The sequence below is a fragment of the Neofelis nebulosa genome, chromosome 4, assembly GCF_028018385.1.
Source record: "Neofelis nebulosa isolate mNeoNeb1 chromosome 4, mNeoNeb1.pri, whole genome shotgun sequence".
Classification (NCBI taxonomy): Eukaryota; Metazoa; Chordata; class Mammalia; order Carnivora; family Felidae; genus Neofelis; species Neofelis nebulosa.
The window spans coordinates 94,171,007-94,196,372 of NC_080785.1; the positions used below are offsets into that span (position 1 = coordinate 94,171,007).

The following is a 25,366-nucleotide window of genomic DNA, read 5'->3' on the forward strand; positions in this document are numbered from 1 at the left end:
CTTAGTTTATCCAATGATCAAATCAGGATCAAACATTTACCTTTTACCTGGGCTGTGATGAAGAGCAAATGAAATTATCTTGATGACAATCCTTGCTGTTGGAAACATGACATGAATGAATTTATTCATATATTTATTGTATTTACTTATACCTTTGCCTGAAACACACTAAAGTAAGCTCACACAGTCACCCCTAATTTTTATTCCTACAGCTAAGACACAGAGAGGCAGCAAATGAGGTAAACGTAATTTTAATGTAAGCACTGAGCTGAAGTGGCCTGTAACGTTTTGATTTTTCTATTGGTCGGAGAGAAGTAAATCATATAGTAAGTTCCCTGTTAATGACGATGGTAAGGGCGAAGTTCCTGGTTATGACATGTCTTACCTGGCATTATTTCTGCAATGAATGTCTCCCAAGGTCTTCTCATAGCAACAAGGCTAATGGGGCCTTTCTATTAATGCAAGTCTACAGCAGATTTCTAGTGCTGTTTCTTGTACGTTTTTGTTTGTTGTTTTGTTTTCAATAAAAGCTTACATATGTATATATATACATGAAAGCACAAAACAGGGAAGTGATTCTGAAGAGAGACGAAAACTCACGTGGTCCATGTTTTCAACCGACCTGCGTTGAGAAAGAGCACCTAGGACACACAATTTTTATATGAAAATTGTTACCTTTCTGTCTTTACCTCAATCAGTGCGTGGTGATAAGAGATTTTTATTTATCTTTTTTGAAGTTTTTTATTTTCATTCCAGTTAGCTATACAGTGCTATATTAGTTTCAGGTGCCCAATAGGATGAATAAACTCACTGTATGGAAAAGAAAGAGACTATTAAGTGATTTTAAAGTCAGCTCTTGAGGATCTTTTAACATTTAACATAATTATACTAACATTTTCCTTCTTGGGATTTACCACGAAGCGTATCCCACAAACCCATTTTTTTTTTTAAGACCGCACAAAGTTAGATTGTGTGGAGTGCATAAAATTGCACCCCAGAACCATGTGTGTGTGGAAAAAGTCACATCGAGCAGAAAGAGGATAAATCAGGATAACCTTGCAACTCTCTCTTCCTGCATCCAAGCGTCCATGGTCTTTCCAAGGAATTTTGTCTTTGTATGTATGTGGGCTTTTTTTTTTTTTTTTTCTTTTACCACTCTAGATAAATACAGCCCTCATTTTAGGTTTTATGTATTCAGACAGCTATCAGTGTGAATTGACCTGTCATTCTATCCTTGCAAAGAAGTGAGCTGAAATGCTGAGTTTCTGTAATAAAAATATTCTTTTGTTAGGAATCATTAAGATACTGGAAGAGGCGATGTCTGAGAGCCCACAATGGGGGAGTTATGTTCTATTTCTATGGATTGGTTTACAAGGAACTTTCCTCATGCTTTAGCTCATGGAAACCCCTGAAACCATCGTTTTGAGTACTGGTTCTGTCAGTAAAGGGTAGGACTCTTGGCAAGTTACTTGGACTCTCTACAGTCTATTTCCTCTTGTCTAACGTGGAGTTTGCCAACTTCCACTCACGTCGGTGTCACTGGGGGTCAGATGAGATAATACATGTGAACCTTTCACATAGTGCCTGGCACAGTAACAATCACTCAATGTGTATTGGTTTTCACTAGGATTGCTGCCATGTTCACAAACACAATCACTCTCAAAACTCATGTACAGTAATTGGGGATACTGGGGCATATAAGATTTGAACAGTAGGGCTGCTTTCTTTAGTTTAGATGAGAAATTTATCTAGACTCCTTACGATATGTAAGATTCTGTTGTGGATTCTAGGGTTGGAAAAATTTATCTGGTAGCAATCCTTCAGGTCACCAGTGGGTGCTGAGTACTGTATAGCAGTCACTTTTTTTCTGGTTATTTTTCCATTCAACATGTATTTATAGAACATCTACAGTGGGCACTGTGCTAGGAGCTAGGGGAAGAAGGAAAACAATGATGTCTTAGACATTACCTTCTAGTAGTGACAAAAAAAAATGCATCATTCATGAACTTCAACAGCTTCATGTGCAGAAACACAATATATGAATTGATTTGCTGAATTACATAGAATCAGACCAGCCATTTCTGGAATTTGGGGGCTCCTATTTATAATGACTTTCTCCTCTCTGATGGAAAATTCTATCTATCTATCTATCTATCTATCTATCTATCTATCTATCTATCTTATTCATCTATCCATCCATCCATCTATCCACAACACAGACACATGTCAAATAATGGATATGAACAATCAAGTAATATTTGCTCTCATTTCTTATAGATCTCACTGTTATTAACTCTACAAAAGCTTCTCTGAAAGATGAAAATGGTAAGTTTTTTTCATGTTTGCTTTTTAAAAAGAATTTTTTTCATGTTTATTTATTTCTGAGACAGAGAGAGACAGAGCACGAGTGGGAGAGGGACAGAGAGAGAGGGAGACACAGAATCAGAAGCAGGCTCCAGGCTCTGAGCTGTCAGCCCAGAGCCTGATGCGGGGGAACTCACAAACCGCGAGATCATGACCTGAGCCAAAGTCGGTCGCTCAACCGACTGAGCCACCCAGGCGCCCCTCCATATGTTTGCTTTTATGTTATGCTATAGAATTTTTTTCCTTCTGATCAACTTAACTGTTGAACTTCCCTGACTTCAGGTAGAAATCTCACAATGGCTGGATCTTGCAAAATGAACTAAGTGACAATTTAAGTCAGTCCATCATTTCCCAGGAGTCATCATCACATAGTAAATGCTTGTATGGGAATGAGAAGAATATAAATTAGGGGTGCAGCGAGGGCCTGTTAAGTCTTTCAGCAACGGACTTCACTCATTTCTGTGGTCTCTGCTTCTACTGACCGAGGAAAACACGATATCAAGTGGCTTCTAGATTTTTTTTGAGTCTTTGTTCTTGCTCATAGTTAATAACATCAACTGACACTGAGAGACTGTTGTAGAGAAGACGCTGTGTGTACCGTCACTGCATTGTATTTAATTCACTTAATACTCACCCATTCTGTTCCTATTTTACACATGAGGGCAATGGACTAAAATGAACTAAGTCCCTTGAACCATGCCACACAGTGAGGTCTGAGACTTCAACCCAGGCCATCTGAATCAAGAGCTCATACACTTACTAAGATTGCATTCTTCCTGTAAATCCAAAGCCAAGGTCCTGAGACAGCTGCACACATTGGGAGGAGATGTGAGTGCAGGGCTTCAAGTGCCACAGACTGGATTTTAAACCCAGTCTTTTCACTTTTAGTTGCATGAATATGGGTACATTATTTAAATTTTCTGAGTAAACCAGGAAAAACGCAAATAACACCTAACTCAGTTGTTGAAGACATAGGCCACATATGTGGAATGTCTAGAATAGGGTATCTCATTTAGCTGGCACATTGTAAGTACGGTTTCTGGCCCTTTCTCCCCACGTATGTACCACGAAAGTGATGAGGAGCACTGGCTCTAGTTCTGCCGATCTGCCCTCCATGTCCAATATCAAGGGGCCCCTGGACCTTAACTAACTATTACCTGACGAAGGGTAAGGAGTTGTGAGCACATCACCACTTGAGGTCCCTTCCACACCAGGGGGGAATGATTCTGGAGCTCTGAACCTCTGGAGATATAGCCGGTAAGGGAAATTTCCACAGGAACCAACAGCCTTGTGGTTCATGGAGTAGCCAGTCTGTCCCACCATCACTGATATCAATTATTTCTTGACATCATATATTTCCTTCTAAACTTCAAAAGATAATAAAAGCTACTGTCTTAGAACATCATAGCTACAATGAGAGATATTCAAGAAGGACAGGCAACTAAGCCATGAACTCCTCAAATTTGAGAGAATTTGTATTAAACCCTTTCTTCCATGTGATATTATGCCCTCTTAAGAAAAACCTCTCACCCACCCCACTATGAACCCTACCAAATTTCCATGGATTCCTAGGAATCTGACTCAAAGTACAACATGTAATGGCTAAGATGCTTAAATCAACAAGTCAACTTTATATTCATTCTTAATTATTTGATGCCTTTGGCACTTATTACGTGTAGACATGCAGAATTACAGAGTGGCTGAGAATATGTGCTTGAATGTCATGTTTCTGGGACTTACTAACAGTATAACATCAGGCAAATGCCTTCTTGGTCCTCAATTTATTTGTAAGGGGGGAATGAAAATATAATCTCATAGGTTATTTAAAATTAAGTAAGATCAAAGCTTTGCTTGCACAGCTCTCAAATAAGTGCCAGGTGGATGTGGTTAATGGATATTGGCTATTATTCTTACTAGAGATGTAGTTGGGGTGAAGAAGGGCTAAAAGCTATTTTATCACCAATGCTTTTTTCCCATTGGATTCATTCATTTAAAATGATACTTCACCTTTAATACTTAGAATGTTCTGATTGAATTTCAGAGAGTTTGTTGAATGACATGACCTGCAAGCTGGATTCCTAGTTGTCCTGGTGGCGGTGGTAGTGCTGATGGGGGTGTAGATGTTTAATGTCAGATGGTGTGGGGTGTCACTTCAACCCAGGTCGTCTGAAATGTACAATGTCACCCACCCTCCCATTAATAAGTCCTTGCCTTTCAAAACAACAGGTGAAACTAACCGATGGCTTCTTTTAGACCCCCTGCAGCTGCAGCTCGTGAACACCTCTGCCTACTGCACCTACCTCCTCTTCCTCGTCAAGAGCATGGTCTACACCGTCATCACCGCCATCCATCTGCTTGGGAGAGCGGCACTCTGTGACAATGGGAAGAGTTCCTGACCCGTGGTGGCACAGGGTCCATGTTTCTCCATTGACTGTTGTCACTAAAAGTGTCTGCTGAGGGTCTAGTGGGGCTTTCTTTCTGGGTGGTTCATTTCAGTTCACACGTTGTCTTTTTCTATGTGTCATCATTGCAGAATGGGTTTGCAAACTCCTGGGCAAACAGGAAATGTCACTCTGCACCAGGAACAGACTCTGCCATGAGTCAGGGGTGGGGCCAGGGGGCACCCACAGGGGCTTCAGCACCGCTCTCTCCTTCACGTCCACCAGCTCGTCAGCCACCCAGCACCCTCGCCTCTGAGTACAGCCGGCGTGCAGCTTCCATAGCGGCCCCTGGGGCTCTTTATACAAATAACTGCCTGGAGGCCTTTTATTTTACATACATGGAAGCCTTCATCCTTGCTGCCTGAACTTTGTGCTGTTTTTCATAATAGGCACAATAAAAACAATCAAAAGCCTACTTTTGCCTCTGTGGACATTCATTTGGTCAAATCTAACTGAGAGTCCAAAGTAAGGGACAACATGGCAACTGAGCCTTCACATTCAGCATTGCTTGTAATCATGGTCAATTCCACATTTCAAATTCTTTCCCTGAGAGAGTCCTTGTGATGCCTTCTTTGGGGCACTGGCCCCAGGGGAGCCACAGCCAGCGAAGGTGTCAGGTTATTTCTCCTTCCAAGGGCAGCAGATTCAGACTCATTTGATTCGAGACGCTCTTGTGATGACAGTGTAACACGTCATGTGACTGGCATGTTCTCAGACCTGGGCCTGTATCTCCCGTGCACCATGTTTCCTGATGTCACAAAAACCCCATGAGAGCTGCACTAACACCGGAAAGGGAGGGTGGTACAGGGATTAAGTGCTTGAACTCTGAACCCCACATGCCTGAGTTTAAATCTTGGGTCTATAAGTATTTGAACTCCCTGTACCACAATCTTCTCATTTGTAAAATGGAGTTAAAGTGACCCGTCTCCCAGAGTTGTGTGGATGAGATGAGTTTATTATCGTGGGTGGCAAGTCCACAACAGCATCTACCGTAGGCGGCTCTATTAGAAATAATAGGTGACCTACGCTGGCATGCACACACATCAACACGTGTGTCACACCTTTACATGTGTGTGTACATTTCTACACACATGGGTGTAAAACAAAATGTCCGGTGTATGGTAGGTGGGTAAAGTAAGTGATGGTATATTTTTCTATTTTTGTTAATGAATGCAAGTAAAGTACAAACTTTTATATATTAGAGTTAGAATAATGTCTCATTGAAAATTGAGAAGGATATTTTGTTTATTTAGAATCAGCTTCACTTGCTGTGAAACAGGTGTTTTGGAGACCAAGTAGAGGTGGAAACAGCACAAGACCCACCAGATACCAAAAGGAGGAAATTTAATTCCCATCCACTTCTTCATTTTCAGGAATTTCATTAGGCTTCTTCTTTAGACCAAATACCTGGGCCTCTGCTTAGAGATCTGGAACTGTTTCTGTGTGTGGAAAGCAAAGGGGACGCAAAGGGGAGACTAGCAAATGACCCAGAGCCGCGTGGGCTGATTTCAGGGCCAGGCACTCCTAGCCAGTGTCCCCTGTGGCTTCCAATCCTCAGCTCCTCCCTTCCCCAACCCGACCTGGGCAGCCCTGCGAGCTCTGCTCTGCACTGGCAGGTGCAGAGAGGGGGAGGGCGGTGGTGCAGGGGACAGTGTGGGGGGCAGGAAGGGGCTGGTGTTTTGTTTTCTCAGGGTTTTTCTGGTCTATGTGCTCTGTCAAATGTGGTTGATTCGTGGAAAATGCTTGAAGTCAAACCGGCCCCCACTGGTTGGGACTGTGCAAGGGGTAGTAGGTTTTGTCAGATAAAATAAGGGCAGTTAGACCACAGCCAAGCTTGCTCTTTTCCACAAGGCCACAGCTAATGAAAAGAAAATATCCATCTGCACACGCGTAGGACTGCTGTCAAACATACTCCTAGGCTGTGGTCGAGGGGTTCCCCCATTTTATACCAAGCTCGTTCCAAGTAGCTGCTTCATGAGTTGGGAATCGTATGACCAGGACTGTTGAGACGCTGCACCTTCAGTCCAGTCTGATGCCTCTGTTCTGCGGGGAACAGCCCGCAGACTTCTCGTAGCCCCAGTTAATCCTGACATCTACCAAGGATCTGCGCTTCTCCCTGGCGTGTGATTTCCTCAGGTGGTACTTTCTGTCTCATTTTGTCAGTGCAGACAGGGGGACACAAGACCCGGGCACATGACACTATTAGCACAGGTAGAGTGTAGACAGGCAACAGGGAGGGACTTCTTTCCTCACAAGAGCTCAAGACGGATGGAGGCCCTTAGTCAACTGCATAATTGAATGTCATGTTCTGAATCATCTAAGTCCCTCCACGGGGACAAATGACTGGAGAGTCAAGCTGAGCACGGCTCAATAGAAGACATGCACGGGAGGTAAAAGTGTGCTGGGGGTTGAGCAGAGGAGGGCTGTGCAGCCACATGAGCACAAACAGCAAGCATCCCCACCCCAACCCATCCCAAGCACAGTACAGACAGGGTGCCCAGTCCTGGGATCCAATGTGTCCAGTGCCTGGGGAAACAAAACTCTATTGCTGAGATCACAGACTAGGCTTCTACAGATGGAATTCACGGCACGTTCACACTATAGACTTCACTCAGGCCAATTCCCAGGTGATCCTTGGCTTCCGTGAACACGGGCTGCTTGCTACTGGTTCAGCGAGCATGTGCGGGAGAGAGCTCTGTCTCAGCTAAATTATACACCAACACCCAACTCAGGCATCATCAGTGGGCCTAGTGTATATGTGGCTCCCCTCCTGAGACTGGATATTCCAAATGTGACCACACCACTGGATTCTTGAGGTTTGAGTCTCAAGACCATAATCTGAGGACTCTCCTGACTTTCTCCACCTTAAGAAACTCTTTCCAGTTATGCTTCAGCCTCCCAAACCCCTCCTGGTGGCACTCCTGTCATTTGGTCCATTCTCAGAACAAACACAGACGGAGCTGATCCGACCTGTACAAATGCACATTTTGACCCTGTCATTACATTCTGTAGTCATTTCTTCAGGAAATATCTTTGACTAACTAATACCTGTTTCCATTATGTACATTTTCCCTCTAAAACTAAAAAAAAAAGTGTCTGAGAGTAGAATAAAAATTAAATAATTATTATATTTCCATGAAATATATTGTATCCATTTAAAATTATATTTATATAGTTGTTTAATGTTTATTTATTTTGAAAGAGAGAGAAAGAGAGAGCAAGAGCGAGGGAGGGGCCAAGGGAGAGGAGAGAGAGAATCCCAAGCAGGCTCCGAACTGTCAGCACAGAATTCTATGTGCGGCTCAATCTCCCAAACCCTGACATCATGACCTCAGCTGAAATCACGAGTTAGACACTTAATCGACTGAGCCGCCCAGAAGCCCCCGTAAGAGGCTCCTCTAAAGCAGGGCTGGCTCATTAGCCTACTGGCTAAAAACTACGCAGAACAGGAGTCTGTTTCATCTGTCCTGGGACTGACACACCGCTGATTGGCGCCTGGGGGACAAGAGGGCATCTGGGACTGCTCGCCTGCTCTTGACTTTCCTTCTCCAGCGCCCAGGGCGGTGCCGGCACTTAGTAGATTTACAACAGTGGAAGGAAGGAATGAGAAGCAGGGAGAAAGAAAGACATCAGAGTAACCAAAATTTAAAGTGTTAACATTTTCCCTTATAAAGGAGTGGTTTGAATTTTAATATCCTAGAGATTTGAAAAATTGTTAGATGTGCTCTGAGAGGTTATATAGGTGGTTGGTTTGCAGGTTTGTGTGTGGGTCTAACCATGTCCTGCTCACCTGTGTGCTCCGTGGAAGGATGAGGAAGCACAAGCCTCTGTCAGACGACGGGGTTGAAGGTGTCACGTGTGGTCACGCAGCGGAAGTGAACCAGTCGTGATGCTGAGGAAAAGCTACTTTGTCACCTTCTAAGTCATAGGGACACTGAGAATGAAGACTTTGTGTAATATATAATCTGTGCTAAGCAAATCTAGATGGAGGCATGAAATTGGAATCTGACACCTTCTGAAAGTAACCAGCACACAGGCTGGATTGTCTGGGCCAATCTGGCTAAGTCCTGTGTCCCCAAGTACGTATTGTTAGAATGCCTCTGAAGTGTTCTTACTTTAATGATCAGTTATAAACCCACCCTCTATATAGTCAGTAGATTTGAAACACAATTTTTCTTTTTTTTTAATAAAAATTTTGAAAAGTATTAAAACATCGTAGTTGAGGATATTACCTAACCCGGATTTAAAAAAAAAGAAAAAACAAGCAAACCGTTTTAGTGAGGTATAATCTTGCACAGCACTAATATCATCCGTTCTAAATGTGTGATTGCGTGGTTTTTAGTCAATTTATACTTTTTAAACCAACATTAGCACTACAATATAATTGTAGAGCAATTTTATTATCCAACAACTTTCTTTATTTACAGTTAATCCCTGCTGCTACTTCCAGTCCTAGATTAACCACTGATTGGCTTTCTGTTTTGTAAATTTGTCCTTTGCAGATAATTAATAGAAATTAAATGATACAATATGTAATTTTTTTACATCTGGCTTCTTCTACTCACCATCATGTTTTTGAGGGTCATTCATGTTGTGGCGTGCAGAAGTAGCTTGTCCCTTTGTATTGCTGAATACTATTTCACTATGACAGCGTTTGTTAATTCACCGACAGATAGATACTAGAATTCTTGCCAATGTTTTCTGTTATGATCATCCTGCTATGAACTTGGAAATGCATGTCTTTGGGGACGTTTGTTTTTGTTTTTCTTAGATAGATACCTGGGAGAGATTCCCTGGATCTTTTGGTGAGTTTCTGCTTAAGTAATTGCCAGTGTTCTCCAAAGTTCACTTCGGTATATATATATATATATATATATATATATATATATATATACACACACACACACACACACATATACACATATACATACATATATATACATATGTATATGTATATATACATATACATACATATATGTGTATATATGTATATATGTACATATACATATATACATATATATACACATATACATATATATACATATATATACATATATATACATACATATATATACATATATATATACATACATATATATACACATATATGTATGTATATGTATATAATATGGACTGTTACTCAGCCATAAGAAAGAAAGAGTGAGATTTTTCCATTTGCAACATGGATGGGCTGAGAGGCTTTAATGCTAAGTGAAATATGTCAGAGAAAGATAATTTACCATACGATTTCACTCATATGTGAATGTAAGAAAGAAAACAAAAGAGAAAAAAAGTCAGTGTGACGTAGTGCCCCCTTGTGGTTTTCATTTGCCCCTAAGGGCTGAATGTTGAAAATATTTTCATGTGCTCATTCGTTATCCATATACCTTCTTGGGAGAGATGTGTATTTTAACCCTTTCATTATTTGTTTAAGTTACGTGTTTTTCCATCCCCTTCTTATTGAGCTGTAGGAATTCTTTATACATTCCAGATTACAAGTCCTTTATCAGATAAAAATCCTTTCTATGATTCACAATATTTCTTTCCCAGGCTGTAATATTTTCATTCTGTTTAGGGAACCTTTTGAAACACATGTTTTTAATTTTGTTGAACTCCAGTTTATCACAATTTATTCTTTTATGAATGATGTGTTTAGATATTCAGTGGTGCCCCAAACATCTGTTGATAAGACTACTCGTCTTGCGCTGAATCAACTCAGCACATTTATCAAAATCCAGTTGAGCATAAATACGGGTTTATTTCTGGACTCTCAGTTCTCTTCCGGTGACCCATATGCTTTCTCTGCACCAGGACCACACTGGCTTAATTCTGTAACTGAATTCTTCTGTGAGCTCTGAAATCAGGTGTTGTAAGGCCCTGCCTGAAAGGCCCACCCTGTTGTCCCCTGGACCCCAGTTGTGTCAGTATTAAACCTGTTCACACCCTCTGTGTATGCGGCTTCCTCAGTCTAAACATGCAAGTTAAATATGGGGTGCGCCCCCCCACCCCACCCCCACTGCTTCTGCAGAGTGAACTTAGCCGTCCTCCCACTGTATTCTTTTTCAAAATTATTTTGTCTATTCTAGGTCTTTTGCATTTTCATGTCAGTTTTAGGGAAAGCTTGTTAATTTGTGCCCACAAAGCCTGCTAAATCTATAATGAACTTGGTAAGAACTGCCATCACGGCAATATTGAATCTCCTAATCAATCAATGAACATGGACCATCTTTGCATTTATTTAGATATTTTTAATTTTTGTCTGCATTGTTTTGTAATTTCCAGCATAGAAGGAAGTTTGCACTTCTTTTGCTAAATTAATTCCTAAATGTTTTATTCTTTTTGTTTCAATTGTAAATGGGACTGTTTCCTTAATTTCATTTTCACGTCTTTTCATGCTAGTATATAGAAATACAACTGACATTTTGTACATCAAATGTGTATCTTGTGACAATGCGAACCTTGCTTTTCAGTTCTGGTTTTGGTTTTGTGTGCATGTAGATTCTATGGAATTGTCTACATATAGGATCATTTCAGCTGTGGAGAAAGACATTTTTATATTTCCTTTTCAGTCTGCTGGGTTTCTTTTCTTTTTTTCTAGTTGCACCATCTAAAACTTTTAATACTAGAATGCCTGGGTGGTTGGTTCAGTCAGTTAAGCGTCCAACGTTAGCTCAGGTCACGATCTCACGGCTCCTGAGTTCGAGCCCCGTGTCGGGCTCTGTGCTGACAGCTCGGAGCCTGGAGCCTGCTTCGGATTCTGTGTCTCCCTCACTCTCTGCCCCTCCCCCACTTGTGCTCTGTCTCTCTCTCTCTCTTTCTCAAAAATAAATAAACATTAAAAGAATAATAATAAATAGAACTTTTAATACCATGTTGAATAGAAGTGTCGAGCACACATCCCTGCATTGTTCCTGGTCTTAGGGAAAAGCATTCAGTCTTTCAACATTAAGTATGACATCAGCTATGGGTTTTCACAGATGCCTTTTATCAAGACGAAGAAGTTCCCTTGTACTGAGATTGTTTGATCTGCCAAGCTGAATATTCTCTTAAAGCCCTCTAGTGAATATTTCATTCTAGGTATAAAACTTCTCCATTATAGAGTTTTTTTAAATATCTATTTTTTTTTATAATTTGGGTATTCTTAATTAGAATATCTGTTTGTTGACTTTTGTTGTCATACTCTCCTTTCATCCTTTAAACATGGTTTTGTATACTTTTTGAACACATTTGTAATAGCGGCTTTGAAGTCTTTGCTAAAGAAAATATCTGGACTCACTCAAGTTCAGTTTGTATTGAGTTGTGGGGGACTTTCCCCGTATTAATTGTCACATTTTTCTGATTCTTTGACTGTCTTGTTATTTTTTATTGAAAAGGGTTCTGTTGAAAATACATTGCAGCAACTCTCCATTGCGATTATTCCCCCAAAAGTTTGCTTTCATTGCTCTTTCTATGCTGAGAATGCTGCTTGGGCTAAATCTGATATCATATCTCCTGTGGTACGTGGTGGGTCATGACTCTCTTGTTTTCTTTCATAATTATTTATTTTTCAGCCTTGATTCCTTGGCATCACCCGTGTCCACTTAGAGGTAGCCGAGAACACTTAGGGATTGTGCTCAAGCAACTTGATCAAGACTTCAGTCCTCTGCCAAATGGTTATTTTGTATGAATTGGGTAGCACATTCGTATTTTAGGTGATTAGCGTATAGACTGTATGTGCTCAGGCATCAGTCTTCCCAGCTTATACTCTTGTGAAGCTTTTCATGGCGCCTCTGCGTATGCCCATCACCTCGAGGTCGAACAGGAGTGTGTGGCCGGCTTGGGCTTTGCTGAGTCTCCGCTAAGCATGCACACAGCTTCAGCCAAGCACACGCTTGCTGCAGCCGTGACCTCAACCTCAGACCAGCACAGCCCCTGCCTTCCTGCCTGTGCACCCCTGAATCTTTCGGTTCACCCTCACATCACTTCCCACCCCAAATTATCTGAGCTGCCTTACACTGTGGGATTTGCTGCCAGTCCTCATGGCCTGTCCTATCTTGGAAGAATTGTCATGCCCACGGAGCTGGGTATTGGGCGATGGGGGAAAAATAGGAGCCTATCTAGGCAAGAACACCAGTGTCGTTCCCTGACTTCTGCAACTTTTCAAGCATAAACACTTCTCAGATCGTTGCATGAATTTGGACCTTTCCCAACCATTGAAATGGTTTGCTTTGTTGATCCAGTCCACTTTTGTAGTTGATTTCCAAAAAAGATTTGTTGACCGTGGCCAGAAGGCCTTGCTTACATTCACTTGTAAGGTACATAAAGCACACACATTATGTTTTAATTAAAAGTTTGGCTTTATTTAGGATGCCCAAATATTCCAACACCTGTCAGCTCCTTGTGGCTCATATGCCATTAGCCTGACAGGTGGGGAGTAAGCCCAGAAACGGGAAGACATGCTATGACCATTTTCCTGAGACCATGTGGTAAAGCATTTACTCTGCCCTGTCTCCCTACAGCAGTTCAACAGGCTGGAGAGTGAAGCCTTCCGACAGCTATGCTTTTATCTATTTGTTTTACCACAACTTCACCTGAGCTGCGTGACATTTGTGAGGTTGAGGTGTGGGACACAATCTTGCTTCAGATTCTTTGCCATGTATTCTCCTGTGCCAGATTTGATCTCGGCCATTATGTAGCTGACATTCTCTGAAGAGAAAAATGTCCTCTTCCAGGTATGTTATCTGCCAAGAGGCAGGCTGTTTCCTTTGCCTGTGAGGAGGCTCTGTCCTCAAACTGTGTCGGTCTTCCCACAGATTTGCCTTTATTTCCCCTCCTGATTGAGAGGAATGCATGCTTTTTGTAAAAGTGTGCATAGAACGATCATTAGAGAACCTGTCCTGCAAAATGTGGGGCCACATCTGGGTTTACGGTTTAGTTCATATCCTCGTTTTGTGTTTGTAAAGTCACATGATTGTGGCCGTACCACTGATATTTATGCCGTCTTTTCAAAATTATAACTTAAAAATTATACAGTCAGTCTGTTGTAGAAATTTTGGACAATCATCCAGAAATGATTGAAGTCGCCTTGTTATTTTCTTCTCATCTTTCTGATTTGCACGTATTTAGGTTTTTATTTTTATAAACATGGTCGTCTGGGATATACAGATTTTTCATTATGTATTTGCTTTTGCTTGATAGAGTGAGCATTTTCCGTGCATATAAACTATATAAATTTAATTTGGGGGCACCTGGGTGGCTCAGTCTGTTAAGTCTCCAACTCTGGTTTCAGCTCAGGTCATGATATCAGGGTTTGTGAGATCGAGCCCCACATCAGGCTCTATACTAACAGTATGAGGTCTGTTTGGGATTCTTGCTTTCCTTCTCTCTCTGCCCCTCCCTTGCTCTTGCTCTGTCTTTCTCTGTCAAAATAAACATAAAAAAACTATATAAATATAATTTTAAGTGGATACAATATGTTTCATGGAAATACAACAATTATTTGCTTTTCTTCTGCCCTCAGACATTTGGATTTCTTTTAATTTTAGAGGTAAATTGTACATAATGGAAGACAAGTATTATTTGGTCAGAGATATTTCTGGAAGAAATGGCTACAGAGTGTAATGACAGGGTCAAATGTGCATTTGTGTGGGTCAGATCAGCTCCATCTGTGTTTGTTCTGAGAATGGACCAAATGACAGAAGTGCCCCCAGGAGGGGTGGGAGACTGAGGCCCTAACCAGAAAGAGTTTCTCAGGATGGAGAAAGGGTTGAGGAGGTTCTGAAGATTCTGGCCCTGGGACCCAAATCTCAAGAACCCAGTGATGTGGTCACAATTAGAATATTTTCTTTCAGGAGTGAAGTCACAAATACAGCAAGCACACAGATAATCCTGAGTGGGATGTCGGTGTATAATTTACCCTGAGAAAGAGCTCTTTCCCACACATGCTCACCTGAACCAGTGACATGTGGCCCATGTTCATGGAAGCCAAGTCTCATCCAGAAACTGGCCCTCAGGCACAGACCAAGAGGAGTGAAGTCTATGGTGTGAATGTGCTGTGAAATTCTGTGCTGTAATTTCATTTGTGAAAGCCTACTCCGTGATCTCAGCAATAGAGTTTTGTTTCTCCAGACACTGGAAAGATCGGATCCCAGGACTGGGCACCCTCTCTGTACTGTGTTTGGTTTGGGTCAGGGTGGGGACACTTGCTCTTTGTGCTCACATGACTGCACAGCACTCCTTTGCTGGATCTCTAGCACACTTTTATCTCCTGGGCATGTCTTCTATTGAGCCTTGTTCAGCTTGACTCTCCAGTCATCTGTCCCTTTAAAGGGACTTAGATAAGTCAGTATATGAGATTCAGTTACACAGTTGAACTCAGGGCCTCCATATGTCTGTGCTCTTGTGAGGAGAGAAGCCCCTCCCTGTCGCTCTGTCTATACTCTACCCATGCTAACAGCTTCATATGCACCCGTCTTATGTCACCCTGCCTACACTGACAAAATTAGATGGGAAGTATGAGCACTAGTAAATCACATGCCGTGGAAAAGTGTAGATCTTTGGTGGATGTCAGGATTGCCTTCTGCTACAAGCAATCTGCTTGCTTTTTCCTTCAGAACACTGTCATCAGAGAGAATGGAAGGTGCAGCGGCTCAACAGTCCTGGTCGTACGATTCCCAACTCATGAAACAGCTACTTGAAATGAACTTCATATAAAATAGGTGCACCCCTCACCCACAGCCTAAGAGTATGTTTGACAGCAATAATATGCATGTGCAGATGGACATTTTCTTTCATTAGCTGTGGCCCTTTGAAAGTGAGCAAAGTTGGCTGTGGTTTAACTGTCCTTATTTTATCATTCAACACGAAGCCAATGCTTGCACAGTCCCAACCAGTGGAGGCCAATTTGACTTCAAGCATTTTCCACGAATCAACCGCATTTGACAGAGCACATAGACAAGAAAAGCCTGAGAAAAGAAAACCCCACCTCCGCACGAGCGCCCTCCTGCCCCCCCACTGTCCCCTGCACCACCACCCTGAAGCCCTCCCCTTCTCTGCACCTGCCACTCGAGGGCTGCCTAGGTCAGGTTGGGGAAGGGAGGGGCTGAGGACTGGAAGCCACAGGGGACACTGGTTAGGAGTGCCCGGCACTGAAATCAGCCCACACAGCTTTTGGTCATTTGCTAGATTCCTCTCTTTGCCTCTGTGCTTTCCACATCCAGAAACAGTTCCAGATCTCTAAGTAGAAGCTGGGGTATTTGTCCTAAAGAGATCTGATCAAATTCCTGAGAATCAAGGAGTAGATGGAAATTAAATTTCCTCCTTCTTGTATCTGCTGGGTCTTGTCTTCTTTCTACTTGAGAACCTCTACTTGGTCTCCAAAAGCACCTGTTGCACAGAAACTGAATCTGATTGTCAATAAACAAAAAATCCTTCCCAATTTTATTTAATTTTTTTTTTAATTTTTTTTTTCAACGTTTTTTATTTATTTTTGGGACAGAGAGAGACAGAGCATGAACGGGGGAGGGGCAGAGAGAGAGGGAGACACAGAATCAGAAACAGGCTCCAGGCTCCGAGCCATCAGCCCAGAGCCTGACGCGGGGCTCGAACTCACGGACCGCGAGATCGTGACCTGGCTGAAGTCGGACGCTTAACCGACTGCGCCACCCAGGCGCCCCTCAATTTTAATTGAGACATTGTTTTTGTTCTAATACATACAAGTTTTTACTTCAAGTGTATTCGTTAGCAAAAATAGAAAAATATACATTTTTTTTACCCACCTACCACACACTGAACATTTTGTTTCACATCCATGCTTGTAGAAATACACACATACATAAATGAGTGTCATACTTTGTGTGTGTTTGTGTGTGTGAGAGAGAGAGAGAGAGAGAGCATGTTCTCTGTTATTTCTAAGGCACAGCTGCCAACAGTAAATGCTGATACTGTTGAGGACTTGCCTGTACTTGGCATAATTAACTCATCGCATCCACACAACCCCAGGAGATGTGTCACTGTAAGTCCATTCAACAAATGGGAAAATTATGGTACAGGGAGTTCAAATCTCTACAGACCCAAGATTTAAACCAGGTACTTGAGGTTCAGAGTCCAAGCCCTTAACCCCTCCACCACCCTACCTTTCCGATGAGCACAGCTCTCATGGGGTTCTTATGACATCAGGAAAATGGTGCCCATGAGACACCGGTCCAGGTCTGACACACCCTCCAGTCACATGACATGTGATACTGTGGCCACCAGAATGTCTTAAACCAAGTGAGTCTGAATCTGCTAAGGAATAACCTGGCACCTTCGCTGGCTGTGGCTCCCCTGGGGCCAGTGCCCCCAAAGAAGGCATCACAAGAACTCTCTCAGGGAAAGAGTTAGAAATGTGGAATTGACCATGATTACATCAATGCTGAATGTGAAGGCTCAGTTGCCATGCTGTCCATGGCCTTGGACTCTCAGTAATATTTCACCGAATGAAAACACACAGAGGCAAATGCAGGCTTTTGATTGTTTTTATTGTGCCTATTATGAAAAACAGCACAAAGTTCAGGCAGCAAGGATGAAAGCTTCCATATATGTAAAATAAAAGGCCTCCAGGCAGTTATCTGGATACAGAGCCCCAGGGGCCGCGATGGAAGCTGCACGCCAGCTGTACTCAGAGGCGAGGGTGCTGGGTGGCTGACGGGCTGGTAGACGTGAAGGAGAGAGCAGTGCTGAAGCCCCTGTGGGTGCCCCCTGGCCCCACCCCTGACTCATGGCAGAGTCTGTTCTTGGTGCAGAGTGACATTTCCTGTTTGCCCAGGAGTTTGCAAACCCATTCTGCAATGATGACACATAGAAAAAGACAACGTGTGAACTGAAATGAACCACCCAGAAAGAAAGCCCCGCTAGACCCACAGCAGACACTTTTAGTGACAACAGTCAATGGAGAAACATGGACCCTGTGCCACCACGGGTCAGGAACTCTTCCCATTGTCACAGAGTGCCGCTCTCCCAAGCAGACAGATGGCGGTGATGATGGTGTAGACCATGCTCTTGACGAGGAGGAGGACGTAGGTGTAGTAGGCAGAGGTGTTCACGAGCTGCAGCTGCAGGGGGTCTAAAAGAAGCCATAGGTTAGTTTCACCTGTGTTTTTGAAAGGCGAGAACTTACATGAGAGAGGGGTTGACAGCATACATTTCAGATGACCTGGGTTGAAGTGACTGCCCGACACCACCACAACCTGACATTAAACATCTACACCCCCATCAGCACTACCACCGATACCAGGACAATTCAGAATCCAGCTTGCAGGTCAACTCAATCACCAACCTCTGAGAAGTTGACTTAGAACATTCCCACATATTCAAAGGAACAGTCACATTTTTAATGAGCGAATCCAATGGAAAAGATCATTGGTGATAAAGAGCTCTTAGCACTTCCTCACCCCGACTATGTCTCGAAGTAAGAATAATTGCCAATGTCCATTGACCACAAACTCACTGCCACTTACTTGAGAGCTTCGCATGCAAAACTTTAATCTTATTTAATTGTCAATAACCTCTGAGATTATTATTTTCATTCCCATTTTAAAAAATAAATTGAGGATATAGAAGTAATTGCCTAGTGTTCTATCATTAGTACCAGGAGCCAAATATCAAATCCAGGAACATGATGTTCAAGCACATATCCTCAGCTACTGTGTGATTCTGCATCACTTCACGTAATACCTATCCAAGATATCAAATGATTAAGCACAGATATAAAGCTGAATTGCTTATTTTGAAGGATCTCAGCCATTACATGTTGTGCATTCAGTGAGATTCCTAGCAATGATACAAATCATGGAAATTTGGTGGTGTTCATGGCGGAAATTTGGTGGGTGAGAGGTTTGTGTTAAGAGGGCATTACATAAAATGGAAGTAAGGGATTAATTCAATTTCTCTGCAACTTTAGGAGATCAAACTCATTCCTTTTTCTCCCTGAGTATCTATCATTCTAGCTATTATGTTATAGGACTATAGTATTTCATATCCTTCGAAGTGTAACAGGAAATACATGATGTCAGAAATAATTAATGACAATAATGATGGACCAGGCTGGCTACTCAATGAACCACGAGGCCAAGTCGTTCCCTTACATGCTTTATCTCCACAAAGTCAGAACTCCAAAATTATTAGCCCTTGGTGTGAAAGGGACCTCAAGGGGTGATGCGATCAAAACTCCTTGCCCTTGGTCAGGTAATATGTTACATAAGGTCCAGAGGCCCCTTGATATTGGACTTGGAGGGCAGATCAGCAAGACTATAGCCAACGCTCCATGTCACTTTCTTACTTTCCCACATATGTTGGAAGAAAGGGCTAGAAACCAGTACTTACAATGTGTCCGCTAAATGAGATACCCGATGCTAGACATTCCACATATGTGCTCCTATGGCTTTGCTAACTCAGGCGTTATTTGTGTAATTCCTGGCTGGCTCAGCAAATGTAAGTAATGTGCCCATATTCATGCAACTAATAACGAAACAATTGAGGTGAAAATCCAGTCTGTGGCATCTCCAAAGGGTGCAGCCTGTCTCAAGCCCTTGGCTTTGGACTTAGAGGGAGAATAAAAACTAAGTTAGTATATGAACTCTGGATTCAGTTGTTCCGGGTTGCAGCTCCAGATCTCATTGTGTGGCATGGTGCAAGAGATTTCGTTAATTTTAGCTCATTGCCCTCATGCATAAAATAGGAATAAATCTTCCATGGTGAGTATTAAGAATTAAACAAAAGGCACTCACAGTACACACAACGCCTTCTGAATGGGAACCTCTCAGTGTCAGTTAATTCATTAACTATGAGCAAGAACAAAGGCTTAAAAAAAAACTCCAGAAGCAACTCGATATCATGTTTTCCATAGTCAGTAGAAACAAAGGCCACAGAAGTGAATGAAGTCCATTGCTGAAAGACTTCAGAGGCCCTTGCTGCACCCCTAATTTATGGTCCTCTCATTCCCAAACCTGCATTTACTGTGTGAAGATGATCCCCGGGAAATGATGGATTGACTTAAATTATCACTCAGTCTGTTTTGGAAGATCCAACCATTGTGAGGTTTCTATCTGAAGTCAGGGAAGTTTAAAAGTTAACCTGATTGTGAGGGAAAAAATGCTATCGCATAACATAAAGGCAAGCATATAGACAAACTTACCATTTTCGTCTTTCGAAGAAGCTTCTGTAGAGTTAACAGCAGTGAGCTCTGCAAGAAATAATAGCAAATATTATTTGATTGTTCATATGCATTAATTGGCACGTGGCTGTGTTGTGGATGGATGGATAGGTACATACGTACATACATACATAGATGACAGATAGAATTTGTCATCAGAGAAGAAAGAGTTATTATAAATATGAGCCCACAATTACAGAAAGGGTTGGTCTGATTCTACGTAGTTCAGTAGATCAATTCATACATTGTATTTCTGCACATGGAGATGTTGAAGTTCTTGAATGATGAATGGTTTTTTTCTCACAACTAGCAGGTAATGTTTGAGACTGTCTTGTTTTCCTTCTGTGCTCATAGCTCTTAGCACAGAGTTTGCTGTGATGCAGGTGCTCTATAAATACTTGTTGGATGGAGAAATAACCAGAAGCAGTGGCTGTCGTACAGTCCTCGGCACCCACTGCTGACCTGAAGGGTTGCTACCAAAATAAATGCGTCCGACCCTAGGATCCACAGCAGAATCTTACATGTTGCAAGGAGTCTGTTCTAGGTAAATTTTCCATCAAGCAAAGAAATCAGTCTTACCTTTCAAGTCACGCACGCCCCACGATGCCCAACTCCCGCATATCATTTTGTGGAGTGCTTGTGCTTGTGGACATGTCAATAATCCTGATGAAAACCAGTTCCTATTGAGTGATTATTACTGTGCCAGACACTTATGCCAAAGATTCATGTGCATTATCTCATCTGATCCCCCAGTGCCAGTGATGTGAACTGAATTTGGAGGACTCCATGTTACACACAAGGAAATAAGGTTTAGAGGGTTTAAATAACTTATGGAGAGTTGTGCCAGTGATGGGCAGAGTCAGCACTCAGGGATGGTTGTGGGGGGTTAGATGAGTTATAGCATGTGGGAAGTGCCTTGTAAAACAGTCCATAGAAATAGAACATAACTGCACCATTGTGGACTCTTAGACATCATCCCTTCCAGATATCTGAGAAGCTCAGCACCTCAGTGCAAGGATAGAATGACAGGTCAAGTCACATTGATAGCCATCTGAATATATAAAACGTGAGGTGACAGTTGTATTTCTCTATAGTGTTTAAAAAAAAAAGCACGACATACATACAAAGACAAAATTCCTTAAAAAGATCATTGACAATTGCATGCAGAAAGAGAGAGGTGCAAGATAATTTTGGTTGATTCTTTTTCTGTTCTGGTGAGCGTAATCTTATTTTGGTGCACTATTTAAAAAATGGGTTTAGGGCATAGGTTTTTGGGTAAATCCCAAGAAGGAACATGTTAGTATAAACCTGTTAAATGTTAAAAGATCTTCAAGAGCTGACTTTAAAGTTCTTAAAGATCTCTTTCTTTCCCATACAGTGACTTTATATTGAAACTAATATAGCCTGTAAGTGTGTCAACTAACTGCAATTAAAATAAAAACTTTAAAAAAGATCAATAAAAGTCTCTTATCATCATGCATTGATCAACATAAAGTCATGTGGGTAACAATTTTCATAATAAAATTTGTGTGTGTCCTAGGTGCTCTTTCTTAATTGTGGTTGGTTGAAAACATGGACTAGATGAGTTTATCTGCCTTTGGAATCACTTCATTGTTTTGTTCTTTCGTGTATATGTATCATAAACACACACACACACACACACACACACACACACACACACACATAAGCTTTTTTCAAAAACAACAACAAACCAAAAACTTCCAAGAAACAGCACTAGAAATCTGCTGCAGAATTACATTAACAGAAATGCCCCATTAGCTTTGTGGTCATGAGAAGACGCTGGGAAACATTCATTTCAGAAATAAGTGCCAAGTAAGACACGTCATAAAACAGGAACTTCTCCCTTATCATACACATCACCATGGAACTTACTATACCTTTTACTTTTCTCCAATCACTAGAGAAATCAAAACTTAAGAGGATACTTCAGCCCAATGGTTACATTAAATTTATGCTGTGCTCATTTGCTTCTTTTCTGTTTCTTAGCTACAGAGCTAAAAAATTAAGGTTGCCTGTGTGATCTTGTTTTAGTTAGTTATAAGGAAGGACATAAATAAATACAATAAGTATATGAAAAAATTCATCCGTGGGGCACCTGGGTGGCTCAGTCAGTTAAGTGTCTGACTTCGGCTCAGGTCAAGACCTCATGGTTGGTGGATTCGAGCCCCGCGTCGGGCTCTCTGCTGTCAGCATGGAGCCTGCTTCTGATCATCTGTCCCCCTCTCTCTCTGCACTCCCCGCCCCATCAAAATAAATAAATATACCTAAAAATGTTTAATAAAAAACAAAAAGTAAAAAAAATTAATCCGTGTTATGCTTTCAAGATCAAGCGTTGTTACTGACATAATTTCATGTGCTCTCATCATAGTCCAGCTGAAAGCGAAGGTAATGTGTGGCCCTAATTTGATCATTGGACACACTAAGAATCTGTGAAATCACAAAAATTCATTCGAGTAAATTTTAAAGATCTGACTGATCTCTTCACGAATCGGGCAATATCTCATCTGGCAAGTAGAGAGGGGCTCCAAAGAGGCACAGAAATGGGGAGATTTTTAAAGACAGGGAATGAAAAAGGTTATTAGCAAAGAACATTATTATTGCAAGGTCACTCTCATAAGGGGAATGGAGAGGGTCGATCAGTAAACTGCCTAATGTGGACCAGGAAATGCCCATGTTCGCTGATTCAAGGCTGCAGTTCTGGGGGTTGAAACTGCAGCTGGGCAAGGATGAAGTCTTGGTTTACTGGTTTGGGGTCTTAAGTTGAGTGAGGCCATTTTGAGCCTGTGATTTTCTTTTTAACAGCTCTGCCTTTTGATCAGACTCCCGGTTTAACTTAGAGAGACACAATTGAAGGCATTAACAGCACTCAGCAACCTCTCTGAAGTTTTCACAGTTTTTGTGGTTGCTCCTGTGATATTCACAGGTCTTGACCTTTTGGCCTGTGAATGTTCAGAGGTTACCGCTTCAGCTCTACAGTGTTTGAGTTGGTCATTCTGTTCTCTTGGTTTCTTTTCTTTTGACATTCCAATCTTAGAGACATCATTAGTTTGCAGGTAACTGGCTCTGAACTTGCATTTAAAGCTTTTGAGAGAACCACCAGGCAGCTTATTGTAATTACAAAATACAGGATAATTCCTCATGTTTGGAGTACAGTTTGAAGGGATAGTTCCCAAGACTCAAAGCAATGAAAATCGAGTAACTCTTGGAAGTCAAGAGTCTTGCTCAGTGACCTGATGTTATTGAGTTTTAACTTCCCCAGACTTGTTAATTGGGGTATAGCAGGTGGTCTTGGTTAGAGGACAGACCCAGCCTTGCTCAGCTAAGAGATAATCAAGGTCTATCTTATTTTCAGGAAGTACTTTTGCGCCAGAGTCTAAGGATTTTTGTTGGGCAGCCATTACTTTAGTAAGAGGTTCTGCAACAAATTCAAGAATGAAGGAGAAGGTCCTGAACATACCTCATTTACAATTTATCCTTAACCAGGGAAGTAGGGCCCCTCCAAAGGAGGGAATCCTGGATCATGGAAGCTTCCTGGGAGGTCCCTTCTAACTCAGGATGTAAACTGAGGGAAGTCAACCAATGAGAGGTCTTCTTTAGCTTGAGTAAAGCTAAGATCAGTTACCTTTACTGCTAGTCTGAAATAGAAGTTTCCTCTAAAGTCCAGAGTTTACCCTTGCTAGCAATTACCTGGGCGAAACAAATGAGGGCCATCGCCAAAGCAAAGGAAAAGAGAAGAGGAAGAAAGGGTTTCACGTTTGATGAAAGTATGAAGGGTGATATTTCTTAAATCTTTGTTTATTTTTGAGAGAGAGAGAGAGAGAGAGCACAAGTGAGGGAAGGTCAGAGAAAGAGGGAGTGGGAGAATCCCAAGCAGGTTCTACACTGTCAGTGCAGAGCCGGGGAGGGGCTCAATCTCAGGAACCTTGAGACCATGGCCTGAGCCCAAATCAGGAATTGGACAGTTAACCGACTGAGCCATCCAGGCGCCCTAAAAAATTCTTCCTTCCAGTCTTAACCGATCCTGACCACACATAACATTCCTTTCCAAACATCCCCTTGTACAACTTCTCTTTTACATTCAGGCTTTTTCTTGAGTTTGCCTCTTCAGATAACCAGGCTTGCCTAGGAAAAAATCTTTTTTTTCCCTCCCTCAAAAACATATTTCCATTTCTCATACTTTTTCTTATTAAAAAGACACATCTTACTTTCCTTGCACTCCAGGTTGTTTCCCTTATTATTTCCAGTAGTCTGAATTACATTTATTAAAATTCTGTTCTTTTAGAAACTTCATTTTTAATGAAAGCTAATAAGCAAGCAATTGTTGGGGAGCCTGGGTGGCTCAGTCGGTTAAGCGTCGGACTTTCTCTTAGGTCATGACCCTGTGCTTCGTGGGTTTGAGCCCAGCGTCAGGCTCTGTGCTGACATCTCAGACCTTGGAGCCTGGAGCCTGCTTCAGATTCTGTGTCTCCCTCACTCTCTGCCCCTCCCCTGCTTGCACTCTGTCTGTCTCTAAAAAATAAATAAATATTTAAATCTTTTTAAATAAAATAAGCCAGCAATTGTGATCTGTTACACCAGCATTTCTTAGATTGGTAAATTTATGGATACATTTCAAAAAGTCTAGAAACATGTGCATCATCATAAAACAATCTTTCAGTAAGTCACAAAATACATTTCTGAAAAAGCCCAAGTTATCTTCAGTTTCTCTGCAATACCAAAACCAAAAGTAGGTAAACCTATGTTCATTAACTAACAAGTGAGTGTTTTATCTTACTTGGAAATGATCTAGATATTTAATGAATATTATCTAATTTAATACTTGACTTAACTCAGCAGAACTTTAAGGATTTAGGTCACCAAAAAGATGTGGGAGACTATTTAAAACATTATCTTAAAAAAGTTATTTTATTTACATCTTTCAATTTACTTGTTCATGAAGTTGAGCTGAAATTACCCATAAAAAATTTATGAGACGTGGGGAGGGATGGGTTAAATAGGTGATGGGAATAAGGAGTGCCCTCATCCCAATGAGCACAGGGTGATGTATGAGGTGCTGAATCACTAGATTGTACATCTGAAACTAATAGAACCCTGCCTGTTAACTACACTGGAATTAAAATTAAAACTCAAAAAGAAAAAGGTTAGGAAATATCAAAATCCATCATTATCCCAACCTATTTTCTTTAAGATTTTGAAGAGACCACATCTACTTATTTGACTTTTAGTAAATCCACGCATGTGAAAGTTTTAATTTTAGTGCTAATAACTCTTAAAAATATGTCTATTTTATTTAAAACAACAACCAAATAATTGCCCAGATCATGTGAAGTTGAAACACACATTGGTTAGTTTCTATCATTCTGAGAGGTTT

At 41.5% G+C, this 25,366-nt stretch overlaps 1 protein-coding gene and 1 gene segment (V, D, J or C); one reads left to right on the plus strand and one right to left on the minus strand.

Annotated features, from left to right (window-relative positions):
• Window positions 1–5,219, plus strand: part of LOC131509572 (immunoglobulin lambda-1 light chain-like) — a 31,452-nt gene extending 26,233 nt beyond the window's left edge. Inside the window, exons 7-8 of the mRNA XM_058725442.1 lie at window positions 2,278–2,325; window positions 4,618–5,219. Of these exons, the coding sequence (XP_058581425.1) occupies window positions 2,278–2,325; window positions 4,618–4,760 (191 nt within the window). The 3' untranslated portion in view covers window positions 4,761–5,219. The remainder of the gene's footprint in view (window positions 1–2,277; window positions 2,326–4,617) is intronic.
• Window positions 1–25,366, minus strand: part of LOC131509574 (T-cell receptor gamma chain C region 5/10-13-like) — a 242,219-nt gene that overhangs the window by 187,030 nt on the left and 29,823 nt on the right. The window contains 1 exon segment of the C gene segment in view: window positions 19,957–20,004. Within this exon segment, the coding sequence occupies window positions 19,957–20,004 (48 nt within the window).